The sequence below is a fragment of the Fulmarus glacialis genome, unplaced genomic scaffold (assembly GCF_000690835.1).
Source record: "Fulmarus glacialis isolate BGI_N327 unplaced genomic scaffold, ASM69083v1 scaffold28826, whole genome shotgun sequence".
Lineage (NCBI taxonomy): Eukaryota > Metazoa > Chordata > Aves > Procellariiformes > Procellariidae > Fulmarus > Fulmarus glacialis.
This window is the reverse complement of record NW_009217944.1, coordinates 4793-23066: the sequence shown is the minus strand read 5'-3', so window position 1 is coordinate 23066 and position 18274 is coordinate 4793. Positions and strand designations below refer to the sequence as shown.

Genomic DNA, 18274 nt, shown 5'->3' with positions numbered 1-18274 from the left:
ATGATTCTATGATTCTATGAACACATAAAAGCATGAGTCCTAATCCAAATATAGATAGCAATAGCAGGTTACATCATTCTGCAGGTGTTTAGCCAGTGCAAAGGGAGCCTAGTAGGACTATCTTCTTCTCATAATCTCTGAACCTGCACCATTGCAGTCAGTGGGAATTTCACACTGATTTTCACAAGTACAGAATCAGGGCTTAGAAGTTTTGCCCAAATGAATTCTATACCTCAACGTCTTCCTACTCTCTCTTCTATCCACACTTTCTAGATTTTACACACCATCTACACATTTTAGAAGTTCCCTGACATGTCACTTTCCTTATATCTTTGCATTGTGACACTTCACACTGAGCCTTTCCTTTCTAATTGGCCCACTTTCTTGCATGATTTCCCAACCTGAACCCAGTCTCTCTTTCGTAATAAAGGGAGAATCTCTCTACCACTGCAACTGTATTCTAAACCAAATCACAGTAATTACTACCATCACTCAAACATCACTTCCAGGCAGAGTGCACCACAGCAGAAACTTACCGCAGTCCCATTCATCTGAGCTGTCACTGCAGTCTGCTTGCCCATCACACCAGAGCTCACGTGGCACACATTCATGGTTGGCACATTCAAGTTCACTCTCTTCACAAAATGCTGCAAGGACAAAAACGTGTTTCACTCTGAGAAAGAAATGATCAATGTGAAGTTCACGTTGAGACTGAAAAAATGAGAAGGAGGGTAAAGGTAGGCACAGATCAGATTTATGGAGCAAGAAAGTGAGACAGATTTGCAACAAAATTCAGGATGGGCATCACTGAGGCAGAAGGTGGTTGCTGCCACACGGTTGCAGAAGGCATTGCAACTCAAAGGGAAGGAAGGGTGTCTGGAAATGGCAAATTCTGTGATTACTTAGTAACATTTGTGGTCTTGTCATACGAAACCTGTCTAAGCCTCTCACAAGCTTTAAGTGAGAATATTGTGCTCCATGCTTTTTAGGAGACTGCTCCAAATCTGTTTATTTCTTCATGTTCTTTGAAAAGAATTGCATATGTATTTCCTTTCATCCACAGCAATTCTATATTCACTTTTGGATCCTCCTTTGCTATTTAAAATCATGGAATTATTTTTATCTCCATTTTAGAGACGGGGAACAGATGTACGGATAGACATCCTCCGGTTCACAGTTAGTTGCCAGTTGGCAGCATTAGATAGGGATTTCCTGAATCTCTGTCCAGTGCAGGAACCACAAGAGCTTCCATTTGCAAGTGAATTTTAGCTTTTCTCCAACCATAACAAACCCCCTCCCAAAAGGCAGGTGTATAGTATTACAGTACCTCCTCACTAACACACTTCTCTTCCAGCTTCTGAAAACCCCATTATTAGGGAATTTTTGAGAGCTGGGGAAGAGCAGAGGGGGAGAGAATGTGTGGAAGGAAGCTGCATTCAGTTGTGCCTATGTCTGGCTGTTGTACAGCATCTATACTGCCATAGAAACCAAGCATTTATTTGCAACACTAGTGCAAAAAATGTACTCCACAGTGAAAACCATACAGATAGAGCAGGCAGTGCTGCCTACTGTGACATAAATGATCTTTCTGGCTCTGGCATAAAGCGTGCAAAACTAGAAAAATCTCTCTAACTCTGCCTTCCAGAGAGAGCATATTTCAAAAGCTGGAAGCCCTCAGCTGGGGAAACTTTGCTGCCATTTTGGAATATTCAACCCCCAACACAAAAGCAGAGAGGAAATATAGCCTGACAATTACAGACTAGCTTAACATAAGCCCTCGGAGAATCTTCTCTGCTGTGATCTTAACGTGTGATCATGAGCAAATCACTTCAATACCACCTTCCTATTTTTTAGATTACAGCACGCAGACCTCTTGGAAGTCAAATGGTATAATCTTCACAAGGAAAAGCAGATTAAGAAATGTCCTGTGAGCTGCCTCTTCCCAAAAAGAAACAAAGTTAGATCTAGTGATACATGCAGGCTGCCAATCATTTTGGCAAACATATTCATATGCTCCACATAGTACATAAAATGTGCCTACCATCCTGTCTCCACCAAGAGAACTCCAGAGACGCAGGAGCAATCTTTTTTTAAATTGTAAAATTATATCCTACAGTCCCAGCAAAAATGCTGAAATACCAGTTTTGCCCAGAGAACTAAAATTTCAGCTTTTAACCAAGTTTACCAAGCATCTCATCTTTCTTGTGCAGGCCGAGTGTCATCCAGAATGTCTTTTCCAGTTCCTTGTCTTGGGGACATGCCCACACACCAGGTTTTCTCAAAAGAAGAGAATTCAGAGTACCACTAATATATTCATGAAAGTGAAGCTAACATCTCATGGCACCCACGCCCAGCTTCGCATGCAGGGTGGGAGCCTGCAAAGCAGCTGCCGTTTGCAGGTCTTCCACCTCTTCCCATCCCACCAGTCAGCTGCATAGTGGAAACAGAACAGAGGGCAGCTCCCGCAAGGGACCAGGGGCCTACTGCACACTGTCAGCACTTTGAGCCATCTTACACTGTGCACATGGACAGTATGCCCATATCGTCAGTGTACCATACTAAGTTTTGTATCATCTCTGATACTTATCACAGTTTGGGTTGTAGAAGAAGCCTGTGGAGCCAAGTGGGGAGACAGAATCTAAGAAATGTCTAGCAGAAGAGAAATCAAATAAAGCAGGGACACATATGAAATTTACTGAAGAACAGATCAGAAGGAAAATCAAGTGGAAATTAAGAAAAAAAAGAGCAGTGAGGAGCTATACCTATATGGAATGAAGTTGAGAAAAGTCAGGAAAAGGAGTCAAGAAGGTACAAGGAATAAAGAAAAGAAGCACGAAGACAGAAGAAGGAGGAGGGAGAGTGAGAAAAAAAGAGAGAGGACCGGAGTGACCGAGGAGACAGCAAGGATCCAAGGATGTAAACAACAGAGGACACAAGATGAGGAAAGAGATAAATTGGTGCCATAGCAAAACTGAAAAGGAAACTGAGGGAATGACTAAGCCTTTCTGTCTGTAGAAAACCTTTTTACTTTCATTTACTTTGCACCCCAAGATCCCCAAAATCTTATCAGCCCTTTAGGGGAATAACAATAAGACCTTACAGCAGTTCTTTTCATCCATCATGTCAGGACAGTCTGGGAAACCATCACAGATCATAGTGTGTTTGATGCACAGCTTCTTCAAAGGACACTCCCAAAGACCCCTTTCTCTACAACCTGAAGGCAGAGAAGAATAGTTTTGAAACACTTGCATGCAATATCTAATCAACTGTTTTCTTCTTCCTTGGTAATCCTGAAACACCCAAAATAACTTGCAATATCAATTTTAAAAGGTACCAAGAATAGTTACTAATGAAGAAGTGGAAATAAGATTATCACAGTGCACGCTTGATAAAGTGGTATAAAATATATAATACTTCACAATACTTCAGTGCTTTTTAAATAATAAGGAGAAATATGTAATTGTTTCTGGCAGTGCTGATACAGAACCTAATGCAGATCACAATGAAAGGTAGAGAGATGCTGTAAGTATTGACCTCAAACAGTCTTCCTGGTTCCATAATCTGAGACCAAACCAGTTTGAAAAGATTAGAAAGACCCAATGGCTGTCTGAATCTTCAGGAGGGTTCATTATTATGTAAGGAACACATCACATTATTGTCTCTTCAAAGTCCAGCTAATTAGCCTCTCTGATTTCAAGAGGAATACTTATAAAACTGTGTCAAAGTGCTTCGACAGTAAAATTCCTGTTAGTCAGATAGAGGAAATTAAAAATGGCCCAAGGTACATTTTAGAAAAATGTTTTCTCTTGTTTTATTTCACTATTTATTTCCATCAACTAATAAAGCACTTCACTGTGATACCAGTTTAAAGACTTTGACATATTAATGTCCTGCACATCTGACATTCTTGTTTCACAGGAAGCCATAAAAACAACGTGTTCTCCGACTAAAACAGATGGTTTGATTGCCTTGTTTGGCCTGTTCTATAGATGATACTAACTAGTTTTCATTTTAATCCAAGCTCAAATTCAGGTGACAGCCCTGATGTCCCCACACACAAATAATTGAGGTATAAGCTCACAAACTGCATTTGAAGCAGCACCTCTGTTTGCCTGGACCTGGAACTACAGCAGTATATCAGCAGTAAGCTACTAAGCAGATATGTTGTTTCCAAGAAGTGTTATTTCAGAAGTGAATATTTTACAAACATGAACCAGAGAATCACTACTAGCTCATATGATTACTGGAAAAATCTACTCACATTTTAACTGTAACTGGATGTGTGGAGTGCTTGATTTTGTTTAGATTGAAAAAGCCATATAAATAAATGTTACAGCACAGAGAAACAAACAGCCTTCAACCTGTGAAACTAATTCCACATGATCAAAGAACTTTCTTGGGTATCACCATTTTCCAGGTCTCCTTCTTGACAATATTTGTGATAACTATTAATGAAAAATTAATTGAAACCAAACAAAACCTTTACTCTGCTAAAGAACAAAGAATGTCAGTCATGTTAGGAATTTGATATGAAAATAAAATAAAAAAAGATTAAAAAAATATAATTTATGAACCTTGCAATTTTTTAGCAGAGTGTTTACAATTAATTAAATACATATTTAGTGTATTTATATTTCTGCTGTAAATATTTTTGTAATATACATTTTTAATTTAAGGACAATGAAATGGAAGTGAAAATGGAGGTAGGAAAACTTGTCCATATTTACATTACCCCATCTCAAACATACTTTTTGGCAAGAGATAGGGATTCACATACGATCTTACCTTCATTCTTCTTCAAAATATGAAGCAAGTTACCATTTGTTATTCACATGTATATTCCCCATGCAATTATTATTAAGTCATTAACATTAAGACCACCACATTTTTCTCTCAACTAAAATACTACAGTCAGAACTCAGATTACAGAAAATAGTGAAGGACAATACTGGTTTTGAATGTTATGTCTTCAATTTCTTTAGTACTCTTCTAGGACCCTCTTCTGCTCTCTGCCAGAGGCATTCTTCAGCAGCCAGTAAGTTAGTATTATCAATCAAGTATATTTAATATCACAAACTCTCGTAACGTCTATCATAATAATTTTCAGAAATTACCTTCCTCACACTTCACTGAAATGCACTTAGAAGTCTCACATTCAGAAATCTGGGTCAAATTTTCTCCCCAAATCTTAATCTAAATGGCACTAAAGTCTTAGGATTTCACTGCAATTGCATGGGTGAGATTTCCTCTCACAAAGATCACATGAGAGTATGACAGGGATTCCTAACAGGAGAAGACAGTGGGTGCTGAATACAGCTCTTCTCTGCATGGGCAGAATGTACCTTAGTCCCCTTGGACTGTTCTACCTTATATTTTTGGCCAGAGTAGCTTGAGCATCCAAAAACTGTAGCTAGTCTTTTCCAGCCTCCTCCTCCCTGCACTGTGAAGTTGTTCCCGGCCTGTCATTTAAGGCACTTCAAATATAAGTTTTTTAATTTAAATGCTGACTGTTATTTAATGGTATAAAACCAATTTCAAAGGATAAATCTAATAAAATGTGATCTAGCCATTTACACATAAAAAGATCATCAAGTTTTGATTTTGTCCTGCACACGTGGAATATGAATGAGTCAGAGACATTTACTTCTGGAGCTCTACAAGGACTTTCTGTTTTTCAGTAACAGCATTACCCCTGGTCAATGTAATGTCACTCTGACAGCAGTAATTTCCTAGCAGATACAGTCTTCCATATTTATAGAAACTGATAAGAATTCCGCTGATTGCTAGTGACATTCTGTCTAGACTATAGAGACAGAGAGAGATCCACTCGAGAAATGAATGTTATATATTAGAGCAGTATTTCATATGTTAATGTCTAGGAGAATAAAATAATCCTAAAAGACACAGAGCAATTAGTCTTCTAAGCAATTAAGAACAGGTGGCAACAAAGAATATTTGGCAGGGAGGACAACTGATTCAAAGGTAAAGCGATGATAAACTCTGAAAGAGTCACTGTAGTCATCAGCTCTGCCTTTCCTTTATAATCCAAACAAGAGAATGACCAAGTATTAAATCTTGTTTCAGTGAGCACATCTTTTTTTTCTTTTTGCTTTCTTTTTGCAGGGGGAGGGGAATGGGGCAGAAAGAGGAGAGAGAACGTAAGCATGATTTGAAAACTCCCAGAGATTGAGAATACATCGTGCCTTAGCGATAAATAACCCCTTGGTTACTCCAATCATTAAAAAAACCTGCTCTTAAAAAAGAAGCATTTTATAGAGCTGACAATCTTGAATTTTAGCCTAGCTTCAGCTTTCAGGTGTTGGATCTTATTTTATTTTTGTGCAGCTGAGTGGAAAGTCTTTCATTGCCACAGTTTTGTTGCTCACATAAACTGTGCTTCCATCTTAATCTGCTCGTTGTTAAAAAAACCAGGTTGTGCACCTTAGCCCTACTCTGCTGGAATGTTTTCCATCCTTTACTCATATTCACACCTCTTCTCTAAATCCTTAGTGATTTATAATTATTCTCTTTGCCCCTAGGGATGCCAGGCCAGCATGCAGAACTCCATGGAGGCTACGCCTTAGTCACATAAAGAAATAGTATAAACTCCCTTTTCTTTCTCAAAATTCTCCTGCCAGCACATACAAGGATAAATAGTGACCAAGAGGTTTGTTGATTACTCTCAAGCTCAATACATCCCCTTAAGTTAAAAGTCAAGAGCACCTCTACCATAAGTAAGCTCACAAATATTCTGGAGAATAAACTTTGTGGTTACCACTTTATCCTTGTAAGTACAGCTTGAGGTTGACCAATCTGAAAAAACATGTAATTCTTGATCCTTGCAGTACAGAATCCACTTCAGCAACACAGATCTTTTGTCAATATATCATAATAAGAATATTACCATGTATAAATTAAAAACTACATTTATGAATTCAAGATTTAAATTGCCAGGAAGTCATGTTTTAGCTCAGTAGAACCTCCAGCAATATCAAAAGAATTAAATCTGCAGCATATTTTATCTTGATTACTAAAGGGATACTGAAACATCCTGGAATACAGTTAGCAGAATCTAAATGATCAAATATCATAAATTGTGTTGACATTAATCAAGAATGATGCTTGCTAAAGTATTTTTACTGCCACTAGTCTTAAAAAAAAACACTTTCAAACATATTTTTCTGACAGAAAAAGGGGCTTATCCTCTGAACTGTCATGCTATGGTTCAAATAACTGAAAGAAAAACAAAACTTATTTTCTAATGCTTCAACTACTCTCCATTCAAAAGATCCAACTCATCGAATTTGTTTACCACAGCTGTCCTCATCACTATCATCCTCACAGTCAGCTTGACCATCACATCTTCTGGATGCCAGGACACACCTCCCAGAACGGCACTTGAAGTGACTGGGTGAGCATTCTGTCAATGACAAGGAACAGGCAGAAACAAGACTCCATAAGCTGCAAGTTTTATCATCACATGGATATTTATTTATCACTTTGACAGTTTTGGAAGGGTAAATGACAGGAATAGAAAGCTTGTGCGATACTAAGCTGGAACTATGCAGCAGGCAAGACTCTTAACAATTGCACTGTGAATGGGGTGGAGCAATATTTTCCAGAGCTCTCCCTCACATGCTACCCTCTGTCAAATTTCAAAGCTTTGCCAAATAATTGGCATACAATGGTTAGATCGTGGGCATGGATTTTCTAGCTACTTTTCTCACTGTTGTGGTGTTGTGTGAAGGAGGAAAAGATCATCTGTTGAGTTGAAATGAGTATAAGAGATGCCCAGGATTAAAAAAAAAAAAAGTGTATTTTGGCAACTGTGTGGCTATTTGAATTAATAAAACCACCTACAAATGTCCACTAATTAACCCTTATATCTCTTCTCTCTCATCTTACAGAGTACCATTTTGAGAAAGCTTTATTTAGATGGTTTTGAAAAACCCATGCATTTTTTCACACTGTACATGTCACTAACTTTGATGCACAACTTCCATTATATGTTGCCTTTTTTTTTGCCTTCCTGCAAAATCTCTCAGATATTTAATATCATGCAGTTCCTTGGGTAAATTTTAGGATTCAATAAATAGTTGTACCAAAAATATCATCAATGAACTCAGGAGCCTTAGAAAATAACATTCTAATGATAAAAGGTATGTGAACTATACTGCCAACATTTAAGAATAACTCATTATGAAAATAACTAAGTTTACAATGCATACTGTCTTGGCCAGCAGTATTCTTGGATTCAGCACTGACTGGAAGAGAAGTCAAGCAACTCAGCACATTGTAATAACTCTGTCAATTATAGTTTAAGTTGGAAAATCACCTATATTTTGTAATCATAAACATTTTAAATGTTCTCAGAAGCTTAATTTCTTTTGTTACATGTGGTTTTTTCAGAAATATTTATATAAGATTTTAAACTTCCCAGGGAAAACTTTCTAGCCAACATTGGTAGTCAGTAGAAATCTGGCATTGAATCAACATAAAATTCTAGCAGTAAGGGAACCCAAAACAACTCTGATAAGACCTCTTAATTAGTTACATTGTTTCTAAAAGAATACTAAAAACCCCTCCTTTTTCATTGATATTTCAGGAGTATCTATTTCAGTGCTAAGATGATCAATAAGCAGTGAATCAGCTTACTAGGCAGAGTCCTTCTTACTAAAGTGAGAATTTTTAAAAATTATAATTTTTGTAAGTGTACAGAATTTATCTCTAGAAATGGAACACACTAGTCCTGTATGCAGTAGTATATTTAAAACATAACCATCCTATGTTACATTTCAAAGCCAAATGGTCTACTAACACAGGGAGGAAGGTTAAAAGACATCTGATACCTGAGAAAATTAAATCAAGGTATTTTTCTTTAACTCACCTTGTTGTCCCAAAATCTTACTTTTCCTTTCCTACACACTGCTGTGTAATAATGGATAATTCCTTTCCATCAGCCCACTACTGTAGAGGGAAATTATCTCCCTGTCTCTCCAGAGTCCCACGACAGAGGATTTCATTACTATGGTATTACATGTCTTTATAAAATCCTCACAGTGATATATGTGCACATGGGCTTTGCTTGAAGAAATAGTACTAACTGCTATATATGCTTCACTGGTTTTTCATGATTCCTTCACTGTATTCACAGCAATACATCTTCACTAAAAGAACTATATACTAACTAGCTTTCGCCCATTGCTTTCTCTGAGCAAGAGCAAGACTGTGGAAAGACCGTCATCACTGTGTAGGTGAGTAGGAGGAGAAGAGTGAGAACTCAACACGATCAGCATACGCAGGCACTGTAGCACACACTATCTCACTATTTTCCCAGCTACTTTACTGGCATTTTTGCAAGAAAAAGGAAAGGGATGTCAGAATCCCCACAGACCTCGCATCCGATGACCACTGCAGAAGGAAAAGCTGCACAGCTTCCCTCTTCATACATACAAAGAATATCTAGAAGCACTTAAGGCAATTTCATTCTTTTGTTTCATATTCACACCACAATGATTAGTATTATGGCTGAACTAAAAAACTGAAATTTGTCAGTTGCTACTGAAGCTCATTTGGCACAATTCTCTACAAAACTTTCCCCAAACAAAAACCAAGCTGGCAAAGACACTAACATTACAATATTTTTCTCAGAGCTGTCGTGGGGCTCAGCTTTTTTAAGATTGCCAAGAGTCTGCCTCCTGGTTAGAAAAGCGTTATTATATCATCTAAATAGGTAAAAAAGTGAAGTATAAACACAAGCAAGCAGTAGGTGTGGTGTTAGCAACAAATCTTAAACACTGACTTTTACAGATGGAGGGTAATTGATCCTTCCTTCGAATAGATTTCTTATGAGAACTTCCTCTTACCTGCATACTGCAAATTCCCTGAAACCCAGAAACCCCGTTTGGAATAATTTCCACAGTTTAAATATTGTAATTTAAAGAAGAGGTATGGGAAAAAAAATCAGTGACTTTGGGAACCTAATTAAATCTTTAATTTCCTGTTATATGTATTTATAGGAGTTACCTTCTACATCTTCATCTGGTGTTAGACAAGTTTGGTTGTCTGAGTTCTCATCTGGAAACTGAGTGCAGTCAGTATCTTCTGGCCACTGCAGACCTACAATCCCAAGCACAGACTCACAGCGTTCCTTAGACTGTATACATAATGTCCTGAGGAGACAAAGTGGAATTGCACAAAGTAACTGAGTGAAAGTCTTAGAAATTCCCATTATTGGAAGTTAATAATCCTAGCCAAAGTTAAAGATGAAGATCAAGGAAAAATCAGTTAATCAGATTTCTTTACATGAAAAAAAAAAATCAAAAAATATGTTGTTACTGTTGAAACATTATTTTAAGTTACTGTATGGAGACTATTAACTGAGTTATAACATAATAGCCAAATATAACTACTTACAAACATCCTCTCCTCTGTAGGGGATGGCAGAGAACCTTTTTAAAGAAGCACTAACTGACCTCCTTCAGGAAAAAAAGCCAAATACATTTTGTACCAGTGAAATGCTACCTCTTCTGATGATGCTACCTCAGAAACCATGTGGTTTCAGAAGGACAAAATATTTAAACCTGCAAACAAAAGAGCAAAGGACTCCCCAGAGAATTCAATAAAATTAAAAGTTTGGGGAAAACCAAAGCATAGATCAACCTAGTCTTGAGGGTGTTGTCAGTTAGAGCAATAGAAGCTTGTATCACACCTGGAAAAAGGCATGAATACAGTCCTGCTGCTGCATTTTTTTTTTTACCATAGGAAGACAGGACTTGCCACACAAAACTAGTTCAGTCTATCTAGATTAATATCCCGTCTCTCAAAATACCCAATGTCAAATGCTTCAAAAGTACAAAGAGAAAATGCATAATAGAAAAATCCTCTATTATTTTAAGCATTATTTTAAACATTTAGCAACTACTTTTGCCTGGAATCATAGCTGGTGTGCTGTTCAATACAATAGTCCTGTCTTGTATCTGTGGTATTTTGAATCCCTGTTTGTTTCAACTGCCTCTTTTTCTTTTATTTTTGTGAAATATCCCAAACTAGACAGTATGGGATTAGAAACCTCAACATCCTCTTCATCTCTTCCTCCAAACAGAAACATGCATCATGCTTAACAGGTATTTGTCTAAGCTGTTCTTAAAAACTATTCAGTTAGCAAGACTTCATATACTTCCTTACACAGATACCTGTTATTTTCCTTATATCTGACCTATAGCTCTCCTGATGTACTTTAAATCCATTGCTTCTTGGTTTCACCTCAGTGAACAAGGTGAACAATTTGTTTTCTCACAGAAGCTCACTTTTATGTATTTGAAGGCTATGATGACTCCCCAAGTCTTCTCTTGTTTCTAGACTCAGCAGCTCCTTTAATTGCACCTTTTAGATCATATTTTCTAAACCTATAATCATTTGGACTTTCTCCTACCATTTCAAAGAAAATTCTTTGTTCTTACAGGTTGAAAAATATTCCACAGTAGGATCCCACCCATTTCTATTTTTTTCGGTTTCCTTCATGTCACTTTTAACTTGCCTTTTATTTAATTTGATTAATTTTTCCAGATCTTTCTTCTAGGAACAGATACTCCTTTCGTGGAAGGCATTTTATTCCACTCATTTTCCTCTAATCTTTTGACCAATGGACCATTTTTTTTCCTGCAATAAGCTTCAAGAAATGCAGTAACCAAAACCAAGCAAACAGATCCATTTAGGATCAATTATTTTATGCTCTTTTAAGAAAACAATACATTACAAATCATCCCAAATTTAATTTTGTTTTGGGGGATTGCACGAAGAAGAGTCAATGTTTTTCTACACCAAGTGATTCACCATTGCCTTTAGCAGCTGGAAGGAATGGATGAATGGATTGCAATCAGTTAAACCATGCTACAGTTACAGACTCTCTCTTTCCTTTTAGATCCTCCTCAATATCAAAAAGGTTGACTCACACCACTTTATAACCTCAGCTTTCTGAATGCCAGAATTATTATTTACCAATGACAAAACCCAAAAACCAACAACAATAATATGATGAATACATTTTAAAAATTTTATTTTGTCAGCTGAGACATCTAAGCAATTTCTGTCCTGTGTTCTCTGCACATTTAAATCTTTAGCCAAAGCTGACCCTTTGCAAAAGCTATTGCAAGCCACTTAGTTGTCAGTCTGTGGAGAAAGAATTAAAATGTAGATAATCTTCAAAGTAGTGTCCATCACAGTGCATATGGAAGCCTATTGCAATACTGCTAGGAAAATTGGAAGAGTAACTGGTACTTTTTGGGTTTTTTAATCCTTCCCACATTTCCATACCAAGTTTCACACTTGGGGTATCAGAATAATACCTTGGTAACAGACTTCTTTCCTTACTTCTCAGTAAAATTTCATCTGTGGTACTGTCTATGAATCAATCTAACAAGTTAACAGTTAATAAGAGTACACATCACAAAGCAGAGAAATCTCCCCCTCCTCGGTAGGAGAAAGAAATATAAGGTTAAAAAAAAGATGTAGCATAGAAATGTGTAATTTTCTGCAATGGAATTCAATCTAGTACTTTTTTAAGAACATTAAGCATATTTAGCAGTTAACTAAAATCTCTCTCTACTCTGCCAATTCAAATGCAGTAACGGGATGCCTAAATTGACACCAACACATAAGGGGCATGAGATTTGACCAGGATTATTTTTCATACACATCTGTCACAGTTTTGAAACAACACAAAAGTCAGCTGGAGACTACTTCGATACACAGAGTAATCTCCATGTCATTATAGGCTAACGTGACTAGGATAGCATATGTCCTATCCAGTGATAGGACGTGTGGGAATGGTTCAAAGCTGTGCCAGGGGAGGTTTAGACTGGATATTAGGAAGCATTTCTTTACCAAGAGGGTGGTCAAATGCTGGAACAGGCTTCCTAGAGAGGTGGTCAATGCCCCAAACCTGTCAGTGTTTAAGAGGCATTTGGACAATGCCCTTAATAACATGCTTTAACTTGGTCAGCCCTGAATTGGTCAGGCAGTTGGACTAGATGATCATTGTAGGTCCCTTCCAACTGAAATAGTCTATTCTATTCTATTCAGTATATACATTTTGAAAATTATTGAACAGATATTCCTCTCCTTGTTTTGAATACTTCAGATACTAACCATGTGTAATAAACTGCATTTAATGATCTTATAAAATATGGTTCTCTACCTTTTGCTATGGAATTCCAGAGCAAAATTTCTGGCATTTTCAATGGAAACAGAAAATTGGGAAAGACTAATATGACAGACAATGTCAGCCAAGAATTAAATGAAGTATAGTATAGTACCTGCAAGGTGGAATCCGCTGATTTGTATGGGGGTCACATTTTGGTACTAAGATTGTACAGGCAAAAAACATAAGGTACTTGTAGCAGTTGGTCTGAACCAAGGCTGGGAAAAGAGAAGATTCCCAGCTGATAGAGGCTTCCTTCTGCGTCCTGTGGCCCAGGTAGTTTGGGTAATAAGTATAGTTGTAAGGCAAGTTCATACACAGTTCCAGAGTAATTGGTTCACACTGACCTTTCACAGAAAGAAAATAAAAAAAGAAACACAAATGGTATGAGATTAAAAGATTAAATGAAATATGGAAGAAATAATTACATGAGTAACAAATTTATCAGTCAGGGGATTTCCTCTCAGGTTTGAGAAACTACAAGTTTCAGAGCTCAAGACCCCATATGAGCCTATTCATACTGGTAAAGAAAGGTGGGTTTGACCTCTGCCTACCTAATAACCTCTTCAGAAACTTACATTCCCTTACCAATATGCATTAACTTCCCAAATAACATCTTAACTTAACATGGTACAATAAACCATTCTTTAAAAATAGATTTATTCTTTTCAAATCAAGTTTCTGATGATTTTCAAGAGCTCCTATACCGTACAGCAATACACTTCCTACTGGTATACTATGCTACCATAACACACTTCATACTGGCAGGGCAATTATCAAAATTAAGACGACTGGGATCATAGGATACTTTGGGTTGGAAAGGATCTCAGGAGGTCTCTAGTCCAACATCCTGCTCAAAGCTTGGTCAGCTCTGAGGACTGATCAGGTTTCTCAAGGCTTTATTCAGTCAGGTCTTGAAAAATCTCTAATGACAGACACTGCACAATTTCTCTGTACAGAAAACAGAAGGCAGGATTTTTTTTTTTTAAATTTTATTTTATTTTTTGCATACTAACATCTGAAGGAAGAATGGGGACAATTAGGTTATGTATTGCACAAACATGGAGTAAGAGCCAGTCTACATGCTAATAATTTAATTCAGATAAGACATAATTGATAATAAAGAGAATAAGAGCAAAATAAATGCAACAGCTACAAGTCAATATGATTACATAGACTATAGCTATATACAAAAATCGTCCAGCTTTTAGAGGGTTTATCACAACACATATTGAACTGACCGAGTATTTTGGATTTAAAAAAATTGTACAGATTTTGTATTTCTTCCCAAATACTTATTTTTCAATTTTTCACCACAACAGAAAACAACAGACAGAATTTCACTTCAATTCAGACTGAAATTCAGCTTTTTATTTAGCACTGAGACCAATGTGAAATTATTTAATTTTATTTACTTTTGAAATATGAGAAAATTTTCCATGAAAAAGTGTACTATTCAAAAGTAATTTGTTATCAAAAGACTGCATATATTTGCCTATTCTGGAAGCAAATGTATCTTAACATGATTAATATTCTCTGCCAGCTAGTGTCAGTTGCCAGCACAGTGTGGCAACTGTGTGATCCTATAGCTGGTTCTTTGAGAGGAAGTTGAAAGAAGATCCAATAGTCAATTATTCACCTGATCAGCAGAACTAGCCAGTCTTTCTTGGACTGGCATTCCCTGTTATAACCTCTTTTACTATTTACCTCTAATCTGAGGATCACGAACCTCATTTTATATACAGCTTTTCCTCTCTGCTAAATCCTTGCATACTGCCAATACTGAAAAATTTCTGTTGTCACAAACCACTTAGTCCCAGTTTTGAGGTATATGAGGTTCAAAGATTTCAACAATCCTCCTCACATTACTGCCATTTCCTTTTCTTCATGATGAACTCTCCCTTGTCCTCCCACACTTCAGCCCCAGATACCCAGATCAGTTTCGTTTTGTCTTTTGATTTTTCCCCAGTAAAAGTGTTTTCTTGACGTGTACAGAATATTACATGTTCATCAGTATTTCATGATGAAACCCGAGTAAATGAACACAAAAGTACATGCAGTGTTCTAAGTGTATAACATAACATTATTCAAGACTAAAGGGTAGAAATGCACATATATCATTCTCTCTTTTGTTATGCCTCATATTTACAGGGGTTTAGGTGAATTCTAGAAGAAAACCTAGTCCACTGAAATGCCCCTGTAGGATAGCTCTTTACATATTTTCAATATGATTACAATTTTCACATTGTGTTTAGAAACCTTCTATCACACTATGTGCAAAAGTGTCATCGAAGGTTTGAGAAGAATAACTTTGACTCTCACACCCAATTCCCTACAATCCACAAGCAGAGTAACAAACAGAACATAGACTCCCGGGGAACATCTGACTGAATTTAAGTAACCCAAATGTTAATCTTTCCTTCTGATGTCTGTCCCACAGTTTAAGAGATCTTGCCACTCCCTTATTTATAGTATATGTAAGTACAACCTAATGAGTGAGGAACAAGGAATAAAATTCATTACATCTTTTATCCTAAATAAAAAAAGAAAAAAAACCAGATTATGCCTGGGTTTAATATCGTCATGTATTTATTACTAACTTGCTCTACCTACTATATAGGAATTAGTTCCAAACATAGTAACAGAAGTGAATGGCATATGTCACAGAATCATAGAATGGCTGAGATTAGAAGGCACCTCTGGAGGTTTAGGTGAATTCTAGAAGAAAACCTAGTCCACTGAAATGCCCCTGTAGGATAGCTCTTTACATATTTTCAATATGATTACAATTTTCACATTGTGTTTAGAAACCTTCTATCACACTATGTGCAAAAGTGTCATTGAAGGTTTGAGAAGAATAACTTTGACTCTCACACCCAATTCCCTACAATCCACAAGCAGAGTAACAAACAGAACATAGACTCCCGGGGAACATCTGACTGAATTTAAGTAACCCAAATGTTAATCTTTCCTTCTGATGTCTGTCCCACAGTTTAAGAGATCTTGCCACTCCCTTATTTATAGTATATGTAAGTACAACCTAATGAGTGAGGAACAAGGAATAAAATTCATTACATCTTTTATCCTAAATAAAAAAAGAAAAAAAACCAGATTATGCCTGGGTTTAATATCGTCATGTATTTATTACTAACTTGCTCTACCTACTATATAGGAATTAGTTCCAAACATAGTAACAGAAGTGAATGGCATATGTCACAGAATCATAGAATGGCTGAGATTGGAAGGCACCTCTGGAGGTCATCTGGTCCAACTGCCCTGCTCAAGCAGAGCCACCTAGAGCAGTTTGTGCAGAACCATGCCCAGACCGCTTTTGACTGTCTCCAACGACGGAGTCTCCAAAATCTCTCTGGGCAACCTGTGTTCAGTCACCCTCACGGTAAAAAAAGTGTTTCCTTATGTTCAGAGGGAACCTCCTGTGTTTCAGTTTGTGCCCATTGCCCCCGGTCCTGTCACTGAGCACCAAAATAGCCTGGCTCGGTCTTTTTTACACTCTCCTTTCAGATATTTATTCTGTTATCCTAAATATGTTGTAACTGCATTATAATGCAGAGCCTAAACTGATCAGACATTATCATACATGATGAACATCCATCATATTTAATATTACAAAATGTGGCCTATGCTTTGGAATTTTCCAACCAAAGAGTTATCTGGGCCAGAAATACTGCTTTGTCAAAACTGAAATTTTCCACAGGAATTCTCATCTCTTACCAAAGATGAAATAACTCTGGTCAAAATATGAACATGAAAAAAGACAATAGTACTACCAGATGTTATGCAAGAAAAATCTCTCCCAAATTCTCTTGCTGTTCCATTGTGTATAAACAATTAAATATTCGTTGGACCGGCAAGGGAGAAAGAGGGATGATTCAGAAGTCCAATTCAGATTATGTGTTACTCCTGTTGAGAATTATGGACTGTTGCCCACAATTTGATGAGGAAACATCTTCACTAAAAAGCTCTTGGGTTTCTCATGACACGGAATAGGAACATTGTTTTAGAACTCAAATATCACATGTCAAAAATGTTTTTCACTATCTTGTAACATAGTCCTAGCCACTCGAATGTTTTCCAAAATTGCTGTCCATACATGCAATGGGATACAAAAATCTTCATTGATCAGGAAAAGATTTTGGACCACAAACTGCTTTGGACCACAGTAAGTCTCATACTGATTTATCCACAAGGAAGATGAGTCCAAGAAAGAAAGTACACTTCCAGCTCTCTTATTGTGAGAAAGACTGGATTGCAGTTACACTGCTTGAAAGACTGTTGCATTTTACAGGACTGTAGTTTGCTGTTTATTAAAGGTAATTTGCTTAAGAGACAACTGCTCACTGAGTATATAAGAACCAGAGGCTACTGTGCGAATTTACATATTTTCCTACTTGTTGGGTAAGACTGCTGCTGGTGCCTTGTTTGCCAGCCAAACAGAGGACCTGTCTTGTATATGACTGGTGACTACACAGCCATCAGCTGTGAGTCCAATGTTGATCCTGTCACAGTATATCAGATACATTTTATGTGTTCTTTACTAAGCATTTTAAGTATGTAAAAATAAATAAAATTACAAAATATTGTCTTTTTTTGACCTGAGTAAATGTAAAGTTGCTACAGTTTTAAACATATAAAACGGGGTTTAGTGTAACGCCTGTTAAGTTTTGGAAGCCCCCCATTCCTGGGTAAACTGCAGTTTTGTGGCAAAGTCAGTAACGCTCAAATAAAAAAGCCGAATCTTCAAATGGAGAAACCAAGAAGTAACACCTGTTCTTAGAGGCACAAGCTGCTAAAGCACAAGCTCCTGCAGGCAGAGAGATCTGGGACTAAGCATCCTCCCAAGAGCCTTCAGCCCACAGAGAATCAATCTTATCATACACATTTAAACTTGTGACTAGCTAGAGTGGAGTTACTCAAATCAGTAATTATATCTCAATGAATACTCATGTATTCTGACCTTAAAACATCAGGAAAATATGACCTTCAAATCTCACCAAAGACAAGAAAAGATTACTTGAAGAACTGTTTTCTTTGGAGATGCCAGGTACCTACAGT

The 18274-nt window shown here is 37.1% G+C and overlaps 1 protein-coding gene across 1 annotated transcript in view; it reads right to left on the bottom strand.

Annotated features, from left to right (window-relative positions):
* Positions 1 to 536: 536 nt before the first annotated feature.
* The window catches only part of LOC104078296 (atrial natriuretic peptide-converting enzyme-like), a gene marked incomplete at both ends in the record, with an annotated part of 20822 nt that continues 3084 nt past the window's right edge, over positions 537 to 18274 (bottom strand). Inside the window, 5 exons of the mRNA XM_009579871.1 lie at positions 537 to 647; positions 3101 to 3214; positions 7313 to 7420; positions 10027 to 10172; positions 13317 to 13548. Coding sequence (XP_009578166.1) covers positions 537 to 647; positions 3101 to 3214; positions 7313 to 7420; positions 10027 to 10172; positions 13317 to 13548 — 711 coding nt within the window. The remainder of the gene's footprint in view (positions 648 to 3100; positions 3215 to 7312; positions 7421 to 10026; positions 10173 to 13316; positions 13549 to 18274) is intronic.